Source organism: Neurospora hispaniola (assembly GCF_033458365.1).
Source record: "Neurospora hispaniola strain FGSC 10403 chromosome Unknown B0T23scaffold_1, whole genome shotgun sequence".
NCBI lineage: Eukaryota > Fungi > Ascomycota > Sordariomycetes > Sordariales > Sordariaceae > Neurospora > Neurospora hispaniola.
In genome coordinates this window covers 5,950,212-5,962,566 of record NW_026944406.1, presented here as the reverse complement: position 1 = coordinate 5,962,566, position 12,355 = coordinate 5,950,212, and the positions used below count along the sequence as shown (strand labels likewise).

Here is a 12,355-nt window from a genome sequence, read left to right as displayed (position 1 = left end):
TTATTCTAAATATTAGTTATAGAAGGTTTTAAGGAGATAGGCCGAATTTTTAAAATTCCGTACATTGTAATAGGTCGGGTTTAGATCACAGCCCTTCTAATTTACCTAATATTATAACCTTCTATAGTATATTTTAAATACTAAAATACCTTTAACCTCCTATTTAATATTATCCCTTATATATTCCCCGGCGGGAATTTCCGAATATTATTCGGGTAGTAGGTTATTAGAATATTTTTTTAAATAATCTATATAAAAAACATCGGTACTTTTCTAACCTTCCAGTATTATAAAATAGTATAAGTACCTACGCTTCTCTTTAATTATAAATTATCTATTAGTAATTAGAAAGTTTAATTTCCAATTAAGTCTATTTAATAGCTCACTCTTTTTAATAATAAAGACTTTATTCTTTATATTGAAATTAAGGATCCGACGATATTAATTTACTTACTTTATTATCCTTACCTATACTACCAATACTAACTCCTTTACTTTAATAATATACCCTTATATCCTTTTTACTATTTTTTAAATATTTTTACAATTTAACTTCTCCCTTACTATTAATCGTACTCTATTAAAGTTAATTCGTAACTCCTAATCCAACGTACTTAGTATCAGGAAACCTTTAAATACTTCGTACAGTTATATACCTCCTAAATTATTATACGGTATTCCTATTTATACAGTATTTATAATAGGAATTACCTTAAACTAATTATTTTAGAAGTAATTAACGAAGGAATATAATTATTAGTCGAAATATTTATTTATAATCTCCATTTACCCGGCCGTTTAATTATACCCTAAAAATACTAATTTCTATTTAATATTAAAAATCTTAATTAATTCATTAATAAAATTAGCGATGAATTATAGATTGCAATTGGAAATAATTTCGCAGAGTAGCTTATATATTTAATACAGGCCTTTATAATATATACGTACCGCATTCCGGGCTATAATATTAATATAATATAATATTGTCTATATAGCTTTATTTAAGCAGTCTACTATTATTAGCATATTATCGAAGCCTTATCTATCTTTAAATATAAATTTAAAGTCTATAACGAAGCTATATTAAATTCGATCGAATAGAGGGATTAAGTATAATTCTCTTAGTATTTTATCGCGAGGGACCTTCGAAGTATAGCATATTAGACAATTAGCAATAAAGCGGTCGACATTACTTATTATCCCTAGCTACTAGTATTGGGTTGCAACGAATCGCTTTATCTTATTCTAATTAGGGTAGGCCGTTGTAATTTTAAAATATAATTCGTATATTACTTTTACCCGTAATATACCCGGGGGTACTACTAATTTTCTATATTGTATTAGTATCTTATTATAAGTAATAAATTAATACCTATTCTCCCTTTGACGAATTATATTTCAATAGATTTCGAATTCAATATAAGTTTTATTTTTAAGGATTAACCGGTTTAGTAGAATGTAACCTTCCAATAGGTCGTCCCTAAGCGCTAATTCTTAAATTTCCGGATTTATTTCTATAATTATTATACTAATAGCCGTAATTACAACTAAAATACTAGTATTAATAATTAAAATAGAAGATATATTATTAGAATAGGTTATAGTACCGTCCTCGAAAGTTTTAAAAACACGAATCGTTTAATAAACTTCCTACCGAACCTTCTATATTTTCAAATCCTCCGACTTCCTTAAAAGCGCGTCGGCTATACTATTATCTTTATTTAACCGATATAAGATTATAAAATAGTATTAAGCTAAGAATTCCGCCTACCCGGCCTAGCGCAAATTGAATAACCGTTTCGTACTAAAATATTTCAAAGTTTCGTAGTCTATAATTACCAAAAATAGTATCTATAAACCTACGAACTTAACCTTCTAATATTATAGGGTACGAATAATCGCTATTAATTCTTTATTATAAATTAAATAGTTATACTCCGCCCTATATATAGTTTCTAAGAAGAAAGCTATTAACTTCTAATCGTTATTAACTTCCTAGGATAATATACTAACTACTATACTATTGGAGGTATTTATTTCTACCTTTATTAATTAATTATATTTAAAATAGCCTAGGATAAACGCGTTTAATAACCGTACCTTTAACTCTTCGAATACATCCTAATAATCCTTATTCTAACTATATTCTTCCCCCTTCTTAGTAAGTATTATTAACAATTTAATTATATAATTATAATCTTTAACGAACTTCCAATAAAAATTATAAAAACTTAAAAAGAATTATATACTTTTAATATTCGTAGGAACCTGCTAATCTTTTACTACAATAATTTTCTAAAGGTTAATAACAATACTATCCTTCCTAATAATAAAACCGAAGAACTTTATCTTCTTAATATAAAATTTGTATTTATTTAGATCGGTTTATAAGCTGGCTATTTTTAGACAGGCTAGGACCTTTTTTATATATATTTTATATTCCTCTAAATTATTTAAAAAAATAAGGATATTATCGATATAAGTATTATAGAAGTTGTCTAAATAGCCTATTAATATATTATTAATATACCATTAGAAAATCGAAAGTCCGTTAATTAAACTAAAGGGTAATACCTTATATTTATATACCCTATACCTTATTTAGAAGGTTATTAGCTTTTTATCGTTTAGGTATATTTTAATTTAATAGAACGCTTATCGAATATTAATTTTAATAAAGATTTTTACTTAACTAATTCGTATAATAGTCTCCTCAATTAATAGTAACGAGTACCGGTCTTTCCTAATAATAATATTTAACTTCCTATAATCTACATAGAATTTTAAACCTCTATTTACCTTAAGTACGAAAAGGATAAGTACGGCCTAAAAGGCCAAACTATTTTTAATAAAGCTTTTCGTAAGCGCTTTATTTATATATTTCTAATATACTTCTAACTTATTAATAGTTATCTTATAGAGTAGGCTATAGCTAAGCTCCTTTAGTCTCGCCCCTTCTTCAAATTCAATTTTATAATCGCTTAAATAATAATTTAATAGGGTATCGGATTATTTTTTACTAAAAACGTTAAAGTATTAATAAGCGTATTCCAGTACTTCCTCCCTTACCCGTCTTCTAAATTCCTCCTTATCCTTTACTAAGGCTTAATCCTTTCGCCATTAATCCTCAATAAACCTATCCAATTTATATAAATTAATTACGCTTATATATTCTTACTTAATAAATTTTAAGAATATTTCTACTCCTACAATAGCTAGATTATTATAGTATTTATATTAACTTATATTATTTCTCTTTAAGCGGTAGCGGCCTTAGGTATTTTCACTTTAATAAAAGTTGTTTTTTTATTCTACGTTGAATAGGGTAATATATTCCCGATATATTAGTAATCCCAATTCTTCCTATTTTTCAAGAGGCGCGTACTAACTATAGAATTCCCTTTCTATTTTAATTAGAACTTCATCCTCGCCCCTCTTATTTAACCGGACTTTAAATTTTTTAAAAAATTCAATAAATCAATATAGTATTAATATTTTAGGCTCCTTAAGCTTCTAAATAACTAATTCTAGTTTTTAAATCCTTCGGTTAATTTTCTTTAATATTAGGGCCTTCACTTATTCTACCTCCTTCTCTACCTCTTCTTCCTTAATTTAGGGAAAAATAAAATACTTATTAGCCGCATCTATTAATACCCGGTATTTTTATATTTAATACTTCCTTAAAATTAAATCGTACCCAGAATTAATAATAATTATAATTTCGTTAAAGAATATTCAATTCTAAATTTAAAAGGTTCCTTGTAAGTAGAAGTTAATTATCTTATAATATTATCCATTATATTTACCTACGGTGTAGGGTTTAAAACCCTAGAGTTATTTAATTTATATTTAATTAATAAATTAGTCGGCGAATATTTTATTTATAAAGATATTTCTATTTACTCTCGAATTAATAAGTATATTAATTATAGTTAATAATTTACTATTATTTATTATAATATAGGAGGTAAACAATATTTCTCTATTTAAATATCTATTTAAAAAATTTTATCCTACTTTTATTATTTCCGCTACTTCGGTCCTAAATATATTAAAAAGGGTATTTAATAATTTATCCCTTAGGAGGGAATCTATAATACCTAAGGTAATTAATTTTTCGCTTCTTTAGTATCCTTTTCAATTTTGCGAATAAATTACTTAATAAATTTATTAATACAATTCGAATTATTATATTTATTAGGGCAATCTTTAAAATAGTAACCGGTCTGCTTATAAACGAAGTACTTATTTTCCTCTAATAGTTTATATATTTCCTCCTTTATTATTTTAGAAAAACGGCGGAAACCCGAACCTTTAGTTACGGATAAAGACGAAGATAAAGAACCCCTAGCCTTACTTAAAGAATTCGATTAAGAAGAGGAAGAAGAAGAAAAATTCGAATTCTTAGAGTCCTTACCCTTATCTTTTTACTTGGCTTTCTACAGGCGCTAATTGTTTTCTATACATTTCTTAACTATATAAACGAAAATAATAAAATTTATAATATCTTTATTATATTTAAAGAATAGAGCGTTCTAAATATTAGTAGAAAGTTTTTAATTAAATTCCTATTTCTAAGTATCGGCCGGTCGGTTACATTCTCTGGTAAATTGTATAAATATATTATAGAATTCTTAGAAATCCTAGCTCATTTTGAATTATAATTTATTAAATTTAAAAATCGCCTTTTCCTCTTAATTATAATCGTAGTACTCGTTCTTAAAATAATCGAATAATTATTAAAAAATTTTAATATAATATAAACCCTCGCCCAAATAGGGTTTTAAGTTTTGGGCTACCTTACTAATTGTACGGTTCTTAATATATATCTTCTTTATTTTATTATTTAGGAAATAATTGGTATTAAGCTTCAATTTATTCTAAATATAATAATACTATACATTGAAAATAATAATATTTTTATCCTTTTTATTATAGAAATACGGCGGGTCCTTCTCTTTAATTAATAGCCGGCTATTATTAAAAATTAAAATATTAGTAGCGGGCGTCTCCTTATAATGATATTCTTCGTCGGACTCTTTATTAAAGTAATCCGACTATTTATTTAAATTCTAAGCACTAAAGTTAATAGTAACCTTCTTTTTCTTACATAAATTTAAAACCTCCTTAGTAAAGCGAATAATAATTATATTAAAATTAGTAATATTTCTTTCTTTCGCCACTACTTTAATACTTAATTCGTTAGCCTATACATTTAAGGTAATAAAGGAATTTTAAAAGTAAATTAGCTTTTTCTAAATATTAGTTAATTTCTCTTTAATTTTATTTAATTTAATTAATAATTTTAAACAATTACAATATTCCTTAATCGGGGTAAGAGGCCGAATATAATTGTAGTCTAACGAAGGACTCTGATCGTCGGATAGACCCTAGTAACTAAGATAAGAGGGGTAATCCTTATAATTATTATAATACTCTATATTATTAATATTGTCCTTAATATCGCCGTTATTCTAAAGGTTATTCTCTAAATTTTCATTCTCCTCGCAAATATAACCTCCTAGGGCGGTGGTTAGCTTTATAATACTATATTAAATTTCTTCCTATAGATTATAGATTTTTTTACGGAAAAACGTATTTTTGTATTAAAACTTTTATAGTTCGTTGGATTTATTAATAATCGTAATATTTATTTAAAAATTAGTAAAGGTATTTTCAAAAAGGGTTACCCTTTTTTTAAATTCTATATTCTTATCCTTAATAACTTTCTAATAATTTAAAAAGTTTAGAACATACTCGTATATTTTATTAAAATTAGTATTTAAATTAATAGTAATTACTTAATAACCGCATTATTGGGCTAAGACGGCCTCCGTAAGGATGGCACGCAGCTTAATTTCTTGGAAAATCGTTTTAAGACCGGCGGGGTCTTAATAGAAGTTCTTAAAAGTAGGGAAATTTACTAATAAAGGTCCTATACGGGTTTTATTATAATAAAAGTAATAAGACTAATATTCCTTATTAGTAATTATTAAGGGTTTAAAGGTAAAAGTAGGGCCGTTTCCCTTCTTCGTATAATACTTCGTAATTGCACTAATCTTTATATATAAGAATATATATAAATCTTCCTTTTTAAAAGTGTAACGTACGTCGGTCATCTTTATAATAATTTCCTAATTGAAAAATATAATTATTTTATCGATATTATTAGGCGCGTCCTTATCTTCGAAGTTAGATATATCGAGGGTCCTTAATTAGGCATCCTATTTATCCTTAATAGTAATAATATAAAGTAATTATTAATAGAAAATATTATCCTATTCTACTACCGCCTCTAGGGTAATTAGAACGTTATTAATATTAAAAATAATCTATTTAGCGGTAATCTTATCTTTTTAGGCTCTAATAACCTATTTTTACATTTTATTAACTTAAATACTTTCCTCAACCGATATCTTAGCTATAGATTTCTTCTAGGGTAAAGTATTGGCCGAAGCCTTTTCCTCAGGCGTATACGCTATTACGATACGATTGTTTTTACTTGAAAGTAATAGGATGTTTTAATTTCCTCCTTGGAAAGTATTGGATTGATCTTGTGATTGTTACAAGCGATATAATTTATAAGAAATAAGCTAACATATTAATTCTAGGTCTATAGTAGAATTATAAGATGAAGAAGAAAAGAGGGAAACGTACAAAGGTGCGCGCAGGGTTTGGGGTTTTGACCCAGAGCCTGTGCGCCGGCCCAGCACGCCGTCCCAGCAACGGGTCGGTCACGTGCCACGGCTATACGGCTTCCCCATGTCAAGGCCTGTTCGCCAGTGCCGTGACAATTATAATATTCGTCGCCGATGGTAATAGTAGCGGTAGGGGTTATAACGGGAGTAGCGATAGTAATATTGGCGGTAGGCGCGGTTCTAGTAGTGCGGACCTCTTCTCTACCGTAGTAACCCTTACCTCTACCTTTCTTCTTCTTACTTTTATTATATTAAGAATTTTAAGAGCTATAATTAATTAAAGTAAGGCAATTATAGACAATATAACTATTACTACTATAGTAGCGGCATTTGCCCTTGCGGGTATACTAATTGAGAATATTCTTATAAATAAAGATAATAAAGTCGATAACGTCGAAGTCTATCTTATTACTACCCTAGCTAATAGGAATGTTATCGGTATTATAAGAGTTAGTGCTACCCGTATTGGTATTAGTATTACTAGAACTATTACCGGCGGAGGTACTATTACTGAAGATATAGATATTTATTTTATAGTAGTAATTAATATCCTTTAAATTACCTACAATAATGCGACAGATTGCGAACCACTTTTTAAAATCGTTAGTTTTAGGAAGGTTACAATATACGAAAGTATTGCGGAGGCGTTTATTAATTTTATTATATAAGTAGTGAACTTTTATAGAATTATTAAAGCTGTAAAGGTTTATTAAATTAGTAAGCTCTAGCTCGAACTCTGTAAAAAATATATTCTTTATAAAGAATTCCTTAAAATAACGGCCAACGTCTATTTTTAAGTTAATATTCTAGAAATAAATAATTAAATATTCTATAAACTTAATACTAATCTTCTAATACCAAAAATCTATATCTCCTCTATTTTAAATAATATCCAAATTATTTTAAATATTAAATAAAATTTCGGAACCTAATAATATAATAGTACGAATAATTTTAATATCCTTATTAATATAAAGGAAGGGGTTATACTTCTACTAAAATAAAATACGGAAATACTATACTTTAAAAATCTCGTATTTACGGGCCGCATTAATATTCTCCTTACCGGTAAAAATCGGCGGATTCTCTATAATCTACTTTAAAAATAATATTTTACTAATATTAATACTAGTAGTTTTATTAAGGTTATCGAGTAAGGACCGGATATTAACGCTATAAGACTTAAAAATAGTATAATTTATATTAAAATTATTATATTTCTTCTAGAGGTCGTTAAATTCAACTATTAAATTAAAATAATCGAAATTCTTTTAATCGAAATTATTTTAGGCTCTAATAACTACTTTATAAATAATCTTTAATTCGTCTTTACTACGTTTAAAATCGACGGTAATATCTTTATATTAAATAAAATCGTTATAATAAAAACGACTAAATAGGGCAATGATTAATTAGAAAGTAGGGTCCCGAATAATAATATTAGCTACGTTAAAATAAGTACGAGGGATAGCTTTCTTTTCCTCGTCGTCGCTAATATTAATAAGAAGGTTATTAATTACTATCGAAGGAAGGAATTTAATGAACGCAACTTAATAAATAGCAACGTCGGTAGTATTAATAATTTCGTCAAATACCTCGTAAATATTATTCAAATTAAATAATATATTCCTAAGAGGGGTACCGAAATTAATAAAATTATTAATATTATTAACGGGAAAGAAGGATACATAATTACTACTCTTATTGTAAGATATAAGAAAGGTAGTCGCACGAAGCAATCTCTTATCCCTTAGATAAAGAATACTTACCTTTATTTACTAAATAAAGGGAGTAAAACTATAATTACAATTATTATAATTTATAATTATCAGTATTTAGGGTACTAGACTCGGCGATTCGATAAGCGAGGCGATTCCTACACGCGCGCTAATTAAAAATTAATAGTATAATAAAAGAAAATAGGTTTGCGCTATAAATATAATAATTAAAAAGTATAATTAATTATTACGGGCAAAAGGTAAATAATAGATATAATTATATGTAATTGTATAAAGGAGAAAGGAAGAGAAGTGCAGCCGAGTGCCTAAAAGGCTGGCCTTATAAAGGTAACCGGCGGCGGGTCTAATAGACCCGCGGTAGACAGCGTTCTAACTAATCAGCTGCCGGCAATAGTCGGCTTGCCGGCGGTAATAACAGCGTACGGCAGTTTTAAAAGCTGCTGTACGCTGGCACCAGGCACAAGGCACACAGGCTAACCCTGTGACAGTTACTATCTTTTCCTTTAATAAAGACCATAGATTTTCGATAGGGTTAAGATTAGGGGAATAAGGAGGCTATAATAATACTATGAAGTGCATCTCCTAAAGCTATTCTCTCAATAACCTTAAGGTATAAATCGGAGTATTATCTTATATAAAGATAATATTTAGCTCTATTAGTTTAGGAAGCTCTTCTTTAAGAATTTCCTTATGAATCCGGGCCGTAACGCCTCCTCTTTTAGCATCGGGGTCTCCATTATACAATATAAAGTTACTTTTCACTTTATATTTAATTGTACCCTAAAATATTTAAAATTAACGCCTATTCTTATACCTTAATTAGACAAATCGAAGATCTAGAGCCAATAAGCCTAAAAAGAAAAGATTTGGTTAATATTTAAACGAAATATAAAAGGATGAAAAAGGTATATTATTTTACCTTTTAGCCGGAAAACCCAATACTACCTTCTACTACCTTCCTTCTCTACAGTTAATTCATCCGTAAAGAGAACTGTCCTCCAAAATAATAAATCTTTATTATAATACTCTAAAGTAAAAGCATATCTTGAGCTAGCTGCCTTATTAGAGAAATACGGCCTCGTTAAAGTAAAATGGTAGTTAATCCCTTCTTTTTAGAAGTAACGAATTAAAGTTACCCGGGAAACGTAGGGACAGGTGGCTTTCCGCAAAGTCTCAATAGCAATAAAAGGGTCTTTAGTTACCTCGCGTAGGATGACTCTTTTATCGCGCTTATTTAGGAGTAGTAGTCGTCCACGGCCAAGTCTAGAGACCCCCCAATCTTAGAATTTAAAGCGCCGGACGACGCCTTTCACGTACTCTAGCATTACTCCCTCATAAATAGCTACTATAGCTTTACTAACTCTATTTAAATACCGTACAATAATGCGGTTCCTCCGACAAGGAATTGAGTGTTTGAATTTTGCCTTTTTAATGGGGGATAATGGAATAATGGCCATTTGAAAGAAAGATGGTAAAAATGCTGAAAATGAGAAAGGAGGGGAAAATGCGGGGTTTTTGAAAAAGGGGCGTTTTTTTTGGAGATCCACTGTAACTTTGTTTGTTAGTTCTCCAAACGGCAGATAGTAAGAAAATCAGAGATTTGCTAGATAAATATTGCCGAGTGACTTGATCGTTCACTGAATGAGTAGCCACCCGAGCTTAAACCCGTTTCCCTCTTGTCAAGACCATCTATGGACATGGAAACAGATAGGTAGGGTGCTAGGTAGGTTGCACAGCAGCTACAGCAAGCTGAACTTGACCGTCCACAAGACCTCCTGCTGGCCTACCCGTCTCGGGCCTCCTTTTGAGACTACGACTGAGGGACATGAGGCTCACTAAACCGAAGATTTTGACATGTGCCAACAACCAGTTATACGCTATGTACATCGAAGCAGAAACATGTCTTGGCATCAAGACCCTGGAGGTCGAGAAGTTGGCGGCTCAACGAGTCAGCGAACGGACGATAAGGTACGGACGTTGGAGAGAGTTAAATGGTCTTGATAGATGATCAGCCACGATGATATCAAGGTTGATTGGGATGCTGTTGGAAAAGCTGGGGGCACATTATGAGAAAGCAAGGAGCATGATGGTTGCCGTCCCTGTTCCCATCCCGTTACCCGTCTCGTTTCAACACCTGAACGCTGTGACTTATTTCGTAAGAGAAGGATGCCACCGACCAAGAGCATCATCATCTTTTTCCATCCTGGTCAAGGCCGGGAGCGCGCGAGCCAGCCCGAGGTTGATCAGTATGAAGCTTGTTCCAAACTTTCTTGGGAATCCACGAGGTTGATTAGAGTTTGGGGAAACAAGCTTTTGACTCGAGTTCAAGGCCGATCCAGGCGAAGGGCGATCCTGCTTGATAGTTCTCCATTTGATTTCTTCATTGGAACTCAATTTTCTAGTTTGAAACAATAGCAGAAGGGTTGTCCTGACACGCGACGCACACACGTCCAAACCGGCAGTCCCGTCTGCTTGTCCGTCACAGCACAGGGACATGGCATGACGTCTGTTTGGCGTTCTACCTACCTATGCGATTTGAAGTGATTGCCATGAGTTACCTCCTATGCACTGCCGGCACTTGGCAGTACGCTAGTGTGAGTTGCTGCCCGTTCTGCTTGCCTGCTGCGTAAGGCGTAGCGGTAAAGGCATCATATGTATCGCGCAGTGTAAGATCGGAGTTTCATGTTCATCGTGAATCCAACATCCGCATCCTTTTTTGGGGTTGTTTTGCCATGACGATGAGTGCTGAACAAAGTGTTCCCCGTTGCTGTGGCTTTACTGCGGTTGCGAGCAAAAGTTTTACCTCCCTGTCAGGTATCTCACACAGACCACCACAGCTAACGCTTCGTGAGCACTGTGTGGTCAACGACCTGGCCCATGGGTTTAACTTACCCATATCACCATAGTAGGTCCCGTCGGGGGCGACAATTCGTTGGTATGCGACGGGATGAACGACGCTGGACCCCCTTTCCAGGCGTGCCTTTGGGGAGAAGGGCACAGTGTTCCAAACACTTCAGAAACCGCGAACCCCGTACTCACTCTTGAACCCCCTGCTTTCTATAATTAGGGGTGTGAGCGTAACGAAGAAAAAGGGGCACGCTCGGGAAAATTGGTCCGTGCCAGATTGTTAATTATAACTGATAATTTGGAGAGAGAATTCCAGAACCTAGAAACAACCGAATTGCTTTTTCATGCTGCGAGTTACATCTGTCTGTCTGTCTTGTTGCGTTCCGTCCCGGCCACCCAATACAATGTAACTGAAATCCCGTGGTTGGGGGCACCAACTTCCAGTTCTTGATTGAACGAATGTCCAATGCGTGCTGTGCTGCACAGTGTTGGCGAATGAAAAGTGTCGTTGCAATGCTGCTGAGTGTGTGCTGATGCATGGAGATCGGATGGGGCCATGACACGGATTCCAATCAAAAGCTTCCCCATCGAACATGGTGGGGCGTGTACTGGATGGAGTTGCCGGCTGGTGCAAAGTGGTTGCGTGTGCTGGTGTGAACAAAGTTGAGATTGGCCAATCTTGGGCGCAGGAGGCTCATGCACAGTTTCGTATTGCCCGTCGGTCTCTGGCTCGTCTTCCATGTGTGTACGCAGTATTTCCGCGACAGACCGGATCAACATCAGGTTTCTGCGAGAAATGGTGATCCTACTGAATGATTGTGGTTCATGAATAGGTAGGAGCTTTGGTGTTGTTTTTTTGGTGTTGTTGGTTTATAAGACAGCACAAGTCCCTTCCCTATGGCCATGATCCAGGTGCGTCACAGGCTCACGGCCAAACATCAACAGACACCAAACACCGCCACGGCTGGTCACAGTGTCGGAGGAACCGGGGACGGACATGCCAACGCTGAGAACGGCAAACTTGTGTGTCAACCAACGGATCGCAAATAGTGCAGCAACCCAAGAGAA

General features: G+C 32.5%; 1 protein-coding gene across 1 annotated transcript; it reads right to left on the bottom strand.

The window, feature by feature from the left end:
* Positions 1-10,999: 10,999 nt before the first annotated feature.
* B0T23DRAFT_39187 (uncharacterized protein) lies at positions 11,000-11,375 on the bottom strand. The gene has a single exon (XM_062837970.1). The coding sequence runs from the start codon at positions 11,334-11,336 to the stop codon at positions 11,127-11,129; it is 210 nt and encodes a 69-aa protein (XP_062697895.1). The 5' UTR covers positions 11,337-11,375; the 3' UTR covers positions 11,000-11,126.
* Between the last annotated feature and the right edge of the window lie 980 nt (positions 11,376-12,355).

Excerpts from the sequence above, each read along its gene's own strand:
- B0T23DRAFT_39187 (XM_062837970.1), bottom strand. The coding sequence starts at position 11,336 with ATGGGTAAGTTAAACCCATGGGCCAGGTCGTTGACCACACAGTGCTCA.